Below are 16,116 nucleotides of genomic sequence, written 5' to 3' on the forward strand. Positions count from 1 at the left end.
AGACAATTACTGTAAAAATTGTCCCTATTATGATTTCTGTGGTTTTGAAACAGTAAAAACATAGGAAAGCCACCTTCACCTCAGGTTTCACTCAGGAGAAATGTTTCACACACTCTTAAGCTGTAGGGATGCTGGCGGCCACTTGCAATATCCATTAAGCAGCAGTCAGATAATAATCTTGCTCCACATTTTTTAAGCTACACCTGGAACTAGATAACATGAAGCCACTTTCCCCTTTTCAAATTCACGCCAGAGAATGCAATTGTTGTTTTTGTTTTCCTCTCTACGAACTGAAGAATTATTAACATGTTCAAAATTGGCTTCATTGTATATTTATGCTGAAAAGTTCCTTCTCCTATACTACCTGGACTGCTGGATTAAACAAGGGAGACAGCTTTCCTTGACAGATTTTAATTAAACGTACAGTTTTGCATGTATCTGAATTATTAGAGGGCATTAAAGTTCATGCAAAGCAACTTCCTCTCCGTTAGTTTCTGTTCTTCCTTTTCACTATGGCATTCAAGACCCAGAATCATCATGGATGAGAAGTCACACAAACTATTTTCTTGTCACTGACTTTCCTGTTCAGGTTTTTTTTTTGTCTCCACCACCACTTTTGCCACTTAACTTAAAGGTAAGCAGGGAAAACTCAGGACTGGATCCTTGTCTTACTGTCTACGGATGTACACAGGGTATTACTGGACATTTAACTACATTCTAGATGACTGAAGACAGACACGTTGCTCCTGACTGAATGGTAATACAAAATAGAAGAAGTGAAAATAAATGTAGCCAAGCACGGTCAGACCGAAAGTGTCTCATGCCATACAGTGGTCAAAAGCAGGTATTTGGAATGTAAGGATAAAGCAAGTATACAACAGTATTTTCTGCAAATACCTTTCAGCCAACAAACTGTGGCTTAGGGAAACAAGATCAAATGATTTAAACCACTATGCTTTCAAACTGAAGTCTGGTAACAGATTGGAAATTTGTTATGAGTCTGTTAGAAAGTTCATTACCTAAAGTTTCTGATAATGCTTATTAGGTTATTAGAAAATCTTGCTGAAAATATGGTAATTTTAATCTCAAAAGCAGAATCTAAATGCTTACAGGCTTCAGAGTTTTAACAGATCAGATCTCAAAACCAAGGAACAGTTTAATGGGGAAAAAAACTTCACAACTCACTTATGAGTTAATACAGTCAATATTTTTAAAATGCACGCATTTCACATATATAAATAGCCACTTACTGGTTTAGTTTTTGCATTTTTATTAATGTGTCACAATTTAACTGCTGGAAAAGGAAAAGTGAATCTTTTCCTGATCAGTGAAACTAATATTATTAATGCAAAGAAACATGGAGGATCTGTCTTGCAAATCACTTACCTAAAGTATGTGGCAATACAGAGAATGACAACAAGCATTGGGTAGTAAATATAGAATCCATCTGCAATGAAGGACAGCACTCTCATGGATCCCATTATCTGGAAAAAAAATCCAAAAGAACAAGTTCTAATCAGATATATTCTACCTATATCCATAAAGATTGTGCCATCTCACTATTTTCAGTCCACAACACACAAGCACACAATCCTTTACAGTTACTGAAACCTGGCTAAGTATTATCATCACAGATCTGATTCAGACAGTTGACCCAGAACAACTAGATATAAACGCCACCTCTAACAGTGTATCCACGTAGAGGTTTCTAAGATGCTAGATCTTGTTGTCTCACCTAATCCAGAACCAGTTCAAATCCGGTGGATCTTTTAATCTGCTGTGAAAGGAGTCTCTGGACAACACTAAGAATCACTAAGACATAACTTGCTGTCCTACAGAAATTTGTTGTTTAGTAAAACCAAACTCACTGGTTTTCAGTGGCAAGTTAGGTTTGCTCGATCTATAAAGGTGTCCCGTATGTTAAAGACAGTGGGAGCTAAAACTATTAGGAAGTGAAGAACAGTCTGAATTCTTCAGTATAATACTTTACTTTCTTAGGATAAAGAGACCAAAACAAAATAATTGAGCTCGTTATGACCCCTAGCAATCATTACCAAACTCCTGGTCTATCAGTAAGTATTTGTACCCTGTTTAATACCAGTGAAAAGACTGAATGTCTGAATCTTACTATAAGAAATATTTTAAAGTATTTTGCCTATTCTCCAAACCATATAGAAGACTCAAAATGACATTTTCTATACTTACAGATGTATAAGCAGTTGGCTGAGTGTTTTTGTGAGAGATTGTTGCATCCATATGGGTCAATCCCAAAAAGTTCAAGCATAATGGTGGAGTGAGACGGCAAAATAACCTTCACAAATGCAAGAGGCAACAGCATTTAAAACAATTTCTTGCACTAGGAATATCAAGAAATCGTAACTGGACACATCACAGAATAATGATGTACAGCTTCTGAGGATTTATACTCATATGATTATAAATGAAAGCATATAAATCAAACTTTTATGACACTTTCAATTATTTGACAGAAAATCTGAAAAATGTATGCCACATACTCACATGCCACTGAAAAGGAGACTGTATGCATCTGTCTGATGATGTGAAGCTAAGTAATAATAGTTAAATACACGGATCCTGAAGACAGTAGAGTAAACACAGATACTTAGGAAAAAGATGGTAAGAAAACAGGCCATCTGAGGAAAAAAAAAATTGTTTGAATATAGAACTCTGCTAGAAGTTTTAATGCATTCAGCACATAGTCTGTTCACACAACAGGTTGACTGCAGTCTAATTTTCCATTTTGAGAATGGACAGTAACACCAGCTCTGAGAAGAGTTTCAGGAGTTTTGTTGACTAATTGTGCTGGTTTCAGCTGGGATAGAATTAATTTTCTTCCTAGTAGCTAGTACAGTGCTGTGCTTTGGATTTAGTGTGAGAATAATGTTGATAACACACTGATGTTTCAGTTGTTAAGTAGTGTTTACCCTCAGTCATGGATTTTTCAGTCTCCCATGCTCTGCCAGTGAGCAGATGTACAAGAAGCCAGGAGGGAGCATGGCCAGGACAGCTGACCTGAACTAGCCAAAGGGATATTCCGTACCATAAAGCACCATACTCAGTACATAAACTAGGGGGGGTTGGCCAGGAGGTATGGATCACTGCTCAGGCACTGGTCAGTGGGTGGTAAGCAACCACACTGAGCATCACTTGTCTTTTCTTCATCTTTGTTTTCTTTTTTTTTTTTTTAAATTACATGCTTTTTCATTACAATTATTATATTTTAAAATTATTATTATAATACATTTTATTTAGTTACTAAACCCTTCTTATCTCAGCCCACAAGTCTTACCTTTCTTTCCAGTTCTCCTCCCCATCCCACTGGGAGGGGGAAGGAGTGAGCAAGTCTCTGTGTGGTGCTTAGCTCCTGGCTGGGGTTAAACCACAACACTAATTTAAATTATGAATGATACTTGTAACATTCTGCACTTCATATAAGCTAACACAGTGGACTCTAGGAACATTTATTCTTCTACTTTTTGTTATGTAAATAAAATTGCTGTAATTGCCTCGATAGATTTGACAGTTTTCTTCCTACAAAAAGTGATAAAAACAAGTGCATTCAATTCAACCTATTTTGTTAGTATACTGGAATTTTTCAGCTCAGTTTCTTTACTGATAAATTTTTCATACACATGCCACACCTGTGACTAAATTTCTGGTCAGCAGCAAATTCCTGTTTAGGAAAGAGATGTCACAGACATTGCTAATTAGACCAAATCTAAACACCTACACTTCAAGTTAATGTTTCACAAATTACTACACAAGATATTCAGCTGAACTGGGTCACACCTTCACCCCATACTGTAGAGTTGTGAGAAGTGGCAAAACGTAGACTCCCTCCACAGAAACAAAGTTTGGTATTATATATGTTAGGGATCTTCTGAAAGTTGACAGATTATTTAGAGACTTATTTTTAAATCAATCTCATCTACTATGGTAATAAAGATTTCATTGTGTGATTATCTCAAACTTACCTCTATGTATATATAATTATATGTCTTTTCTGCCAGCTGAATGAAAACTGCAAATAGCGATAAAACTGGTTTTGTGCTGAAAAATGTGCACTCTGACCACACAACAATTACAGAGAAAGTGGCCAGAACAACTGCAAGCACCCTGTAAAACCATGGTCGTAGAAGACATTCCCAGTACCACTCTGGAAAAAACAAGCACACACACATTCGGAATGGGTTAATGAAAATTACACAGCCAGAAATGGAACTCCCTCTCAAAAACTGTCACAAACTTCTTGCATGCATACCCTTAAAGGCTGGAATCTTTGAGGTCACACACTTTTCAGCGTTTCCAGTGCCTACAGATCTGGTTCGGCTCTAAGGAATCACATGCACAACTGGGGAAAACAGAGTGGGATTTGGGAGGCAAATTTTGCAAATGGACTAGGGGATGTGGGGCATGTAGAACAGAACTCCACTTTTGGCACAGGTACTATGGGTGATGTGCTTCTTGTCTGTTCATCCGTTAGCCTCTCAGAAACAAAGTTTAGACTCTAAAATTATACTGTCCTATCCTGGAAATAACTCACTGCTAGTACACAACCAATTAAAAGTTAAAACATGATTAAGAGAAGACACTTTCTGAAAAGATGCACAAGCAGACACGTCTCCTAGTGTGTGGTATGTGACAGACGAAGAGTCCTTTCCTCTGCTTTACTAGAAGAGCGGTGCCACCTCAATAATATCCCACAAACGTAGAAGGTAGCCATGACCAAATAATTTAAAGTTGTTATTTTTCTTTCTTCTTTCTTCTTCTAAGGCTTCAAAGTTTTATATTGCTATTACAACATATTACTGTTGTAAAAAAATTTAAGCTTATGGTCAAGATTGTAAGTCAATACCTGATAGCTATTCCATTACATAAATGCATTAAGATGCATATTTGCTTCCCTTCTACTGTAACTGAACTTTTTATCTAAAACAATCAGTTCTTACAAAACAGTACTAATTACTCGTTTACATACTCAAAATCTGTATGACAGCACTTACCAACAGTTGGTGTGTAGAAATACTGAATAATTTTATTCTCTGGTTCCTGGGAATGAAAGGTATGAACAAACTGTCGAGTTGCACTGGTTTCATTTTTTGCCACATCTTCTAGGTAAAATGCTTGTTCTAAAAGAATTTGCCACTGGACCTGTGTACGACGATGTCTCTGTACTGAATAAATTACCTATAATAAATTCCAAGAAACTACGGTTACAATATACTTGTTTCAAGAAACAGAGAAGAGCCTTGCAAAATCCCTTAAAAATGCCTATGTTACAGAATTGCAGAGATTAATTCTGTATACTCTTAAAAGCAGGCAGTTAATTCTCTAAATATATAAATGGTAAGAGGACTGCATACATGCCTCCTGAGTTTTGCTGTTCTTTTATCACAATCTATCTGTAGCAAGAACAGCCTATTTTTTCCAACATACCACTTTATTTTTGCATCTTAGTGAATATAAAGCTTTTACTACAATTTCTTTTCTAGAATGCACTGTCAAGCAATCATTACAACGCTTACTCAGAGACACTTAAAACACTGTCAAGAACACTTTCTACACATCCAGAAATTTGATCTGGACGCCATTTGGGATATTAAACTCTATGTTTCCTTTCAATAAGAAAAGTTTCTGTTAAGTAGCAACCCCAAAACCCACTACACTCAGCAATTCAGGTAAAGTGCATTGAAAATCCTTGTTTGACTAGTATTTAGTCTCACTACATTAGCATAAGTGAGGCATTCTCTCATTTGTTAGTATACCTGCTTGTGAAGTTTGACCAAACTTTTTTCACTTGGATAACTGTTCTGTCTTTCATCAAAATCTTCATAATCATCCATGTTCCTACCCATTCTTTCCTGGTACTCAGTAGGACACTAGAAGGAAAAGGGAAAATTAAATGGAAGATGAAGGAATAGCAAGTGCTCTTTTCTAATTATTTGTAAATGTTTGGGGCATTTCATGGAACTGAAAAGTGCACTCTAAGTGTAGATTTTTCTGTTTCTAAATTACTACATATGTCAAAATAATTACAGCAGATAATTACAAACATCATAAGACAGCATTGTACAAAGAATTTCAACTCAAAGTCTTGTCAGAAACTCACAAGATGCCAGTCAGAGATTTTGTGTTAAGGGAAAAGGGAAATAATGTACAGGTATTCAGTAGCTGCAGAAAGCACTCCCTCCCAGTTGAACAATTATGGCTGAAGATGAGCAATTTGTTACCTTTTTCAGTATTGTATCAACACATTTTCTCAAAGGGTGATTATACTTGATACTCTCACTTACTTTACGGACTTCCTGTTGAAAAAAAATAGAGTTGTTTGATTATGTTTAATAGATTAAAAAATTTTACAGGGTCAGATAAGAGTTCCAGCTCTCTCAATGGAAAAGATAACCATCATGCTTAAAACCAACAAAACTTCCTAAAAGCTACAGCTTTACTACACATGTAATAAGAGGGAACTTAAGGTACTTTTTTTACATACATGTATTTTCTTTTAAAAACCACAATGCCAGTGTGGAAATATTATTCTGTGAGTGTGTGGAGGATTGGATGCATAAATGTTGAAATGGAAAATACTTTCTTATTTCAGTTGTAGGTAAAGAGGAAGAGTATCTTACCTGGTTTAGTTCCACTTTTATGACTTTAAGCAGCTTGATGAATATCATTTTACACTACTTCATTTTGCACCTTCCTCACATTTATCTCCATATAGCTCACTTCTGAGACCATTTCGCATTTATCAGTAATGAAAAGATGGCACCTAAAAGCTAGGTAAGTTGTGTCAGAACTGGCTCTAGCAGTTTATCAGGCTTAGTGAGAACTACCTTTTATTCATTATCCTATTGGCAATCCAGAGAAAACCTTCTGATACTTTTTTGTTGCTGTTACAAACAGCACTTTATAAACAAGATGTAATTTCTAGAGTCTGGAGGACAGGAATAATTGTAAAGCCTTAGAAATCTTGTCAAATACAATGATTAGGCAGACAGAATTGTATTTGTTTAGTGTGACAAAGCTAAATGCATATAGACAGTCCTTCAACATATAAAAGGCTGTTTTAATAGATGATTGTCAGTAAAACTGGATTCTCGTCAAATCTCCTAAAATCTCCTATGATTACAAGAGATCTGATCAGTGTGGCGATGTAGTGTGTGGCAAAATAAGTCTGTGGCTATGATCTTACTGACATCACAGAGACTTGGTGGGATGACTTCTATGACTGTAGTGTTGGAAGGAGGGATACAGGCTTTTTAGGAAGGACAGGCAGAGGAGACGAGGAGGGGGTGTCACCCTCGATGTCAGTGACAGCTGGAGTGCAGGGAGCTCTGCCTGGGGATGGGTGAGGAGCCAACCGAGAGCTGATGGGTCAGGATTAAAGGGAGGGCAGGGACAGGAGATGTTATTGTGGGGGTCTGCTACAGGCCACCCAACCAGGAAGACCAAGTGGATGAAGGCCTCTATAGATGGATAGGAGCAGCCTCATGTTCACAGGCCTGGTCCTCATGGGGGACTTCAACCACTGATACCTGTTGGAGGGATGACACAGCAGGGCAGAAGAAATCCAGGAGATTCCTAGGATGCATTGATGATAACTTCCTTCTCCAAGTGGTAGAGGAGCCAACGAGAAGTGCTATGCTGGACCGACAAGGAGGGGCTGGTGGGGAATGTGACCTCAAGGGCAGCCTTGGCTGCAGTGACCATGAAATTGTGGGAGTGCAAGATCCTTAGGGCAGCAATGAGGTCACACAGCAAGCTCATTACCCTGGGCTTCAGGAGAGCAGACTTTGGCCTCTCCAGGGATCTGCTTGGCAGAGTAGCATGGAGTAAAGCTCTGGAGGGAAGAGGGGCCCAAGAAAGCTGGTTGATATTCAAGGATCACCTCCTCCAAGATCAGGAGTGATGCATCCTGACAAAGAGGAAGTCAGGCAGAAATGCCAGGAGCTCTGCATGGATGAGCAAGGAGCTTCTGGACAGGCTCAAACACAAAAAGGAAGCCTACAGAGGGTGGAAGCAAGGACAGCTAGCCTGGGAGGAATACCAAGAAACTTTCCGAGCATACAGGCATCAAGTTAGGAAGGCCAAAGCCCTGATAGAATTAAATCTGTCCAGGGACATCAAAGGCAACAACAAAAGCTTCTATAGGTACATACTGGTGATAAAAGGAAGACTAGAAAATGTGGGCCCTCTCTGGAAAGAAACAGGGTTACCTGGGACATGGAGAAAACTGAGGCAGTCAACAACTTTTTTGCCTCAGTCTTCACCAGCAAGTGCTCCAGCCACACCACCCAAGCTGCAGAATGCAAAGGAGGGGACTGGAAGAATGAAGAACAGCCCACTGTAAGAGAAGATCAGGTTTAAGACCATCTAAGGAACCGACAGTTGTACTGGGTTTGTGTGGCAGGTTTTTCGGTAGCAGGGGTGGGGGCTACAGCAGTGGCTCCTGTGAGAAGCTTCTTGAAGCTCCCCCAGCTTGAAGCTGGATAGCAATGGTGGCTGCACCTCTGTGATAATGTATTTCAGAAAGAGAACCTGAGAGGGGGTTGGAGGACTTGTGAGGAGGAGTTACAAGAACAGTATCTGTGTGAACACTAAGGTGAGTGGAAGAAAGGAAGAAAGCGGGGAGGTGCGCCAGAACAGAGACTCCCCCCTGTATCCCATGGTGAGAGGGCAGACTGTGCCCCTGCCACCCACGGAGATCACCAGTGGAGCAGAGGCTGACCTGTGGCCTGTGGAAGACACCACACCAAAGCAGGCAGCTGCAGTTAACGGAGGCTGGGACTCCGAGGGAAGAAGTCCCTGCTGTTGTAGTTTGGCACTGTGAGGACCGCAACATGCAGGGGTAATCCACACAGGAGCAGCTTGGAAATGGCTGCATCCTGTGGGGAGAGCTCACACTGGAAGAAGTTCATGGAGTCTTCCATGAGAGGGGAGCCACATGGAACAGTATAAGAATGCCAGAAGTTTCCCTCCCTCCTTCACAAGAAGGAAGAAGTGGCGAACTGACTGCACCTCTGGTCCCCTGACCCCTGCACCACTGAGAGGAGGAGGAATTAGAGAAACTGGGAGCAGAGCTGAGCCCAAAAGGAGGGAGGGGTGGGAGGAAGTGACTTCTTACTTTCCCACTTTGTCTGTTAAGTGGTGGTGTTGTTGTTAGTGTTTGAATTAAAGCAACATTCTTTTTTCCTTCCCCTAAGGAATCTGTTGTCTTTTGCAATAATGGATGAAACATACCTCCCTGTCCTTATCTCAATTCCTGAGCCAAGCCTTTTGCTTCATTTTCTCCTTCCCAGTGCTGGAGCAGGGAAGGGGTGAGTGAATGGCTGCATGGTGTTCAGTTGCCCTCTGGGCTCAAGCCATGACGAGGTGCACAAGTCTATGGGACTTGGTAAGATGCAACCAAGGGTCCTGAGGGAACTGGCAGATGAAGTGTCTAAGCCACTATCCACCATATTTGAGAAGTCGTGGCAGTCTGGTGAAGTTTCCACTGATGGGAAAAGGGGAAACCCCCATTTTTAAAATCACAGAAGAAGTTATCACCCTATCATACAGCTCTTCAGAAGTATTATTTCCAAGCCATGGTATCAGAGCAGTAGAACAGGGAATAGATATTCAATGGGTTGAATTCTTATCTTGAACTACATTAGAGCCTATTGTTCACTAAACCATTTGAAAAGAACAATGATCTATATATTCTCTTCTCAAAAGGCCCATAGCATGGTCCTGTCAATCCAGCCTGGAAACTCTGCTCAGGAATCCAGAAACATAATTGGAGCACAGCGTAAAACCAAACATACACAATTTGCATGAACACTAGTGAAACATCTGTACACTGTATTTTCAAGTTCACTCTATAATGTTATTTCGTTAGTGAACAATATAACTCCAAAAGTGTCACTAAAAGAATAAGAACAACAAATAATGGTTATCAAGTTGCCAAGTTGTTCATATCAGAGCCTATTTATCTCTTGATTTTTACACAAGATTGAGTGCCATCAAGTAGCACACTATGATGATTTTCTTAATTTACTGATATTTCACAGTAAGTTCATGCTACTTATGTTTTCCTGCCACAAGTACTCAACACTTAGAAATTCAGAGATAATTAACAACAGCCTTCACTTATTTCATAGCAAAAACTAGTTACTTACCTCCATAATATCCTCTAAATTCTCTTCTGCATCTGCTTTTTCAGTTGTCAGTTTGGCAGCTTTGAAATAGGTCTTCATGAGTAGATAACCCCTCTTTGCCCCATTCCAATGAGAACGGGGAATTTCTACCAAACCATAACCCAAAAGCAACACAAGAAGAAAGAGACCCCATGTGTTTGCTGCAGCTATCCCAATAGTCTGAAGTTGGTTCCTAAGGAAAAAACAACAGCAAAAACAAACAAACAAACAAACAATAACCTCCTACCCCACCTACCCTTCCATGCCTTGAAGCATCTGTGCATCAATATGGCTTTAAAGTTTACAGAAACAGACATAGTATCTGTAATTCTTGCCAAGGGCCAGTCTGCTACTTGTCTGCATTTAAAGTTGTCATGATTTTTTTGTATCTCCCATGTTTCTGTCCCCTCTGGAGGGAAGACAAAAATGTTTGTTCTCAAAGGAGTATGTTTCTTTAAGAAACAACATGAACTCGGCAAACTTCTTGAAACTGAGGTCAAAACAGCATAAGGGCAGTCACTATAAGAAACAGCCTCAGAACCCAGGATTTGTACTCAGAAGTGGAAAGCAACTAGGCATTACATGACAGTGTTTACAACTGTATCTAGTACGGAAGACCATTAGCAATGTTATAAATACCAATTATTTGACTTAATTTATCGCCTTAAACAGAATATACAGTAGATGGAAGCACTACACAGGAAATATTGACAGACTTTGAGGGATGTTATTCTGAAAACACTAAGACAGTTTCTGCACTAACTTTGCAAATGCATTTGTAGGGAGAAAGAAAAACCACACTGCAAATACAGTTCCGATTCCTCTGCCTCACATATCAAAATCAGAAAACCAAGACAAACTTCTATAAATAGTCAAAAGTACCCTTTCCGTAAAAAAATTAACAAAACTTTCCAACTGCCTATCAAAAATCAGATAAACTAAATTTTTTTTTTTAAAAAAGACCCATTTCATCTACAGAAGAGATTATCTGTGACAATTTTTAAGAACTCATGCAAGTACTTACAACTTATTCTTACCATTGTAAATTGAAGTTTGGATTTACAGCCACATATATTAAAAATGCTCCAAAAATCAGCAAGTAAGTGCCATAATAGATTGCATTCTCAATCAATGCAGTTTTAATCTTTCCAGTAATGGAGAACCCTCCTGATCTAGCATATGACTGCATGAAAGGTAGCAGAATCCTAGGAAGAAAACAAAAACAAACCACATCAGCCAACCAGGAAAAAAAAAAAAAAAGTAGTTTAGTAGTGGCAGGATACTGAGACAGGGGTGTTTAAGCTGAAGACTCCAAGCTTAATTACCTAGCTATATGTTTTTATTCTAGATGTACTGGTCTGATGGCAAACCTTAATCAAGCTGCAGACAAAACGAGTATAGCTTTACAATGAAAATCTGTTTTAACTGAGAACCCACTACCAACCCTGATACTCTTGACGGATATAGTAATTATTTGATAACAGGTTGATCAGAAACCACACACCAGTCTAACCCAAAAGCACAGGCAGTCAGTTTGCTGTAGCTACATCTACAGCTTTATATAGCACATACAGTAAAACCAAATAGTTTACAATATTACTCAAAAATTACCCAACTCAATTCATGGAATTATTTTGGTGTTCTTTGGCCCAAAACCCATTCTTTTCAGACAATCTATCCATAAACACCTCTATATATAAATTGCTCAGTTTCAACTATAGAAGTGAGCCAAGAGCAAATAGTTGCCACCTGAAAAGGAGCAAAAAAAAAAAAGTATGCTCAATTTCGTAAGTACCTATTCAAGAAAATTCACTGCTAGCAAATAATACATGATTAGAAGCTCTGTGGAATAGTGATATATATTCTTAAAGACTATGCTAAGACTGTTAAGATGAGGTACTTAGAAGCTGTACCTGTATCGTATCTTTTTGCCTTACTTACCATGTTAAAAACTGCGACGTCCAATATACAACACGCCAGAAAATTGGCATAATTCCATTAGGAATATAACTCCATGGTTTGAAACATTTTTGCTTGCTGTAACAATGTAAAGAAACTTATCGTTAGTTGTAGGGCCAAGAGCACAAAACCCACTTTCTATAAAATTCCCCTATCTAGAAAGGTCATTGAAAATAGCATAGAGGTAATACACTAGTATTTGAGTACACAGTCAACCATCAACCATCTCAGAAGAAAATAAACTGAATCACCACTTAAAAACATTTATCATTCTCCTCACTGCAAATATCTGGACAAGACAGATTTCTTAGAGAAAAAAACAGTAGCTCAAAGACTAAAGAGAAATAAGCAATTAAGCAATTTAAGGTTACAATTTTTCTTTTGTGGCAGGAAGTACTTACTGCATGCAAAGAAAAAACATTTCTGTAGACAGAAGACCACTCAACTTCAGTTAGTTCAGCAGGTTTTAAAAAAAAGTATGTAGGGGCCCCATCACCTAGCTGTTTCTTCTGTCACCCAGCTGGATTTAGCCAGGCTTGTATAAACTTTGATTTATTGAGCCAATACTTTTCTGACAGGTAGCGTTTACTTCATAGGCCCATAAAAGCCATGAGAGCCTTTTTAGTAAAAGAAGAGCAAAAGACAAAGTGCCTATCCACACTAAGACACTTGGGTTTTTTTCCCCAAGACCTGTCTGGGTAATGAAGCAATGGTGAGTCAAGGGACAATACAGTCAATTTAATAGGAGTATCTATTGAGAAATAATTAGCGTTTTCCAGGATCAAACTAGTTAAGCTTGAGTTTTTACGTACACAGCCTAAACATTTGCAAAACTATCAAACTGCCATAAATGACTGGTAGTGTGACAAAAGATTTCAAACAAAGTTTTAAGATCTGCATTGCAATAACACAGTATCTGCTCAGTTACTACTTAAATTGGTATTTCTATTTGATACACTTGTCAAATATTATAGTATAACATCCACCAGCATGTTCTGAAACTGCAGGTAAATGGAAAAGCTACTGAATAGATTTCAAATTGTGCATTTACCTAGCTATGTTAAGTTAACATACACTGCGTGGTCTTAAATAAAGGGTACAATGTTGTGTCACTAAGTCTGGCACTTTACTGTTTTTCCAAGGATATACATCCAGAGAGCCTCCACTGTAGGGCAACAAAACTGACAATACTTTGCATGCACATATCAACTGACATCTTAAATGCTCTGATCATCTTACAGATAACTATACTGCACATATCTACAAGATGTGGAAATAGCCAATGGAGACTAAAGAATGAGCAGCCACAGAAAGAGAACACATCCACCTACACTCAACATGTTTTAGGGGTTACCTCCTTCCTTTCAGAAGACAGCAAGAAGGCTATTGTTACTTTGGTAGAATACAGTAAATTTCAGATAACTCCAATTACCGTATATATGCAATTATAATAAGCAGTTAGATATGCTGCTTACATATAAGACAAGCCTACTAATTTCATTCGTAAGATATAAAATTAGATTTTCAGGTCTAAAGTCCTTAAGATTGTGAAGAAAAGATAGGCATTTACCAAGGCCTCTCCTCACAGATAAGCTTGAAAAGCTTAGTTCTATGACTTTACCAACAAAACAGAAGAAATCTAGCATGAAAATAAAAAAAAAAAATACTTAGGATAATCAGCTAGAACTATTGCATAACTACTACCAATAGATGCAAGGCACTTTCTTCACCTCTTCCCTCACCTTCCTCTAGGTTTACAATCTTCAAATGTCGTACCTCACAGATAACACTTGTTTATTATTAAAAACATGGTACATTCTTATAATCTAAAAAAAGAAAATCATAAAATACTTATTTAAAAACAGTTCAATGAAGAAAACATATAGCTCATACCTTGGAGCAAGAGTAACGTAAGAGCCATTACTTTCTGCAGGGCTGGAGTTAACAGCAAGTTTGCACCGATTATAAATAGTCTAAAAGACAATTAATTTTATATCAGTGACCAAAAAAGGTGTAACATTTATTTAAAAATAGTTAGTCCCATTTTTAAAGATGTTTCCTGTATTCCAGGTTTACATTTGGGAACAATTATGCCAATAAACCCTCAAAACAACAGACAATCTGAAGGACAAGTAAGTAAAAAACTGGAAGTGTTTTTATGTTGCCTAAACAGATTTAAAAAAAGGTATAAACAAAAAATTAAATTTTAAAACATTTTAAATTGATTTATCTGATGATATCAACAAAAAAATAAAATTAATTGTAAACATGGACATTGTCATGCAAAAAGGTAACAAGCATTTAGTTTAATAAGATACTACTCAGAAAATTTATTTGCTGTTTAAGACACTGTCCTTTAAAATCATGATTTTTAAAAAATACCGTACATATTTTACATAGCTAAGCAGAAAATCTCACAAGTTTCTTACCGTACTGACATCCAGAGGCAGTATAAATACAATAAGAAAGCAGAGATACCAAGCCAATAATGTTGCTATGATCACCAGTCTATGCTGCTTCTTGAAGTCCCCATAACGGTGAAGTAGGAACAAGGCCAGAAAAAAGACAAATACTATCTCAAGGCCCAGCGCTGCACCACTCATTATTGAATGTTCACTCCAGCCACAGCTCACTTAAGAAAGCAGATCAGAACTGTAAGACAAAAAAGACATTTAATTACATTAAAATATCTAGAAAGTTATTTATTCAGAAAAAAGACATTTTAAAACATATTAATAGACTTCTTATTTCACATGACAAAGACTCTGTTCAGATGAAGAACAGGATTTTTTCAGCAAGGTGCTCTAAAGTCCTCTGCAGAAATGTCATTCCAATATTGTCATTTCTAGGAACATACTAGGACAACTTCTCTTCATCTTCTTGATATACAATAGATTCAGAAGTCAAATGTCTAGACTCTAAGCCTAACTATTAAGTGTAGTATAAATTTCAAAAGAAAATACATTCTGCTCTTTTCCTTTTAGAAGAAATAAACTGATTTGGACAAAGGGTTTTAATTAAATGTTTCTAGAAAAATAATGAGCAACTTTTTAAATGGACCATTCCTCAACCACGCATTTAAATTCTGTAATGAGTGTTAACAGAGCATAAAAATACAGCAAAGTATATGCTAGTCTACTTGTACCTCTTTTAGGTTTGAAATTTCATGTAGTGAGAGGCAACATGCTAGCTAATTCACCTTCCTACTTCTCTTCTGTTCTTGTTCGGAGACATGGAAGTCTCAATTCATTTGTTATTAGTCTTACATGATAGATTTTTGCTTTGCTCACCCTTCTGTGTTTAGTTATTCTGTTATAGTCAGGACTGCTAGAAGTGCCTAGGAATTACATACATCTTCATGCATGCATGCTATTATGCAAAGGGCCAGTGAGATGCACAAATCTAGTACAGAAAATTTCACTGACTTCTTACATTGCTAGTTAAACTGCTTCTAACCTTTCTAATAAGTACCATTTTAACACAGGCACTTCACACATTAACAAAAAACGTTTATTCCTACAGTCAGGCTGACTTGCTTCTCCATCAAGATTACCATTTTAGCTGGTTTGATTTAACAGAAACAGTTTTTGCTATGGCTTCCCCACTCTTGTATTTTCAGTGCTTTCACTTTTCACTGGAATTTTAAAAAAGAAATGCTACTACTTCCTCAAGGAAGTATTTACATTACCCCTTCAGAATTTGTTAAAGTGAACCACTTCTTTTACTAACCTCTCATTATAATGCTTAAGCAGATCTGTTATGGATGAGGGCACTAAGCAGTGTAATCTTATTTCCACTAAAAAATTCCAAAGTTTCTAATGCCAGTACCTCCTTGAGGACACACAGGACAACTATTCTGTGATTTTTCCCCAAAGATTTGTTTCCCCCCATTTTGCTACTTTCACATTTAATTTTCAAATAGTGAGAGCAGCATGTTTACTCCATGTTGGCTGTTACA

At 37.7% G+C, this 16,116-nt stretch overlaps 1 protein-coding gene across 1 annotated transcript in view; it reads right to left on the reverse strand.

Annotated features, from left to right (window-relative positions):
- The window catches only part of LMBRD2 (LMBR1 domain containing 2), a 34,572-nt gene that overhangs the window by 12,428 nt on the left and 6,028 nt on the right, over positions 1-16,116 (reverse strand). The window contains exons 2-13 of the mRNA XM_074931383.1: positions 14,588-14,810; positions 14,052-14,131; positions 12,141-12,236; positions 11,237-11,404; positions 10,182-10,392; positions 6,252-6,326; positions 5,787-5,900; positions 5,025-5,208; positions 3,996-4,177; positions 2,521-2,654; positions 2,206-2,311; positions 1,387-1,484 (exon numbers count right to left, since the gene is read on the reverse strand). Coding sequence (XP_074787484.1) covers positions 1,387-1,484; positions 2,206-2,311; positions 2,521-2,654; positions 3,996-4,177; positions 5,025-5,208; positions 5,787-5,900; positions 6,252-6,326; positions 10,182-10,392; positions 11,237-11,404; positions 12,141-12,236; positions 14,052-14,131; positions 14,588-14,761 — 1,622 coding nt within the window. The 5' untranslated portion in view covers positions 14,762-14,810. The remainder of the gene's footprint in view (positions 1-1,386; positions 1,485-2,205; positions 2,312-2,520; positions 2,655-3,995; positions 4,178-5,024; positions 5,209-5,786; positions 5,901-6,251; positions 6,327-10,181; positions 10,393-11,236; positions 11,405-12,140; positions 12,237-14,051; positions 14,132-14,587; positions 14,811-16,116) is intronic.

This window comes from Athene noctua, chromosome Z, assembly GCF_965140245.1.
Source record: "Athene noctua chromosome Z, bAthNoc1.hap1.1, whole genome shotgun sequence".
NCBI lineage: Eukaryota > Metazoa > Chordata > Aves > Strigiformes > Strigidae > Athene > Athene noctua.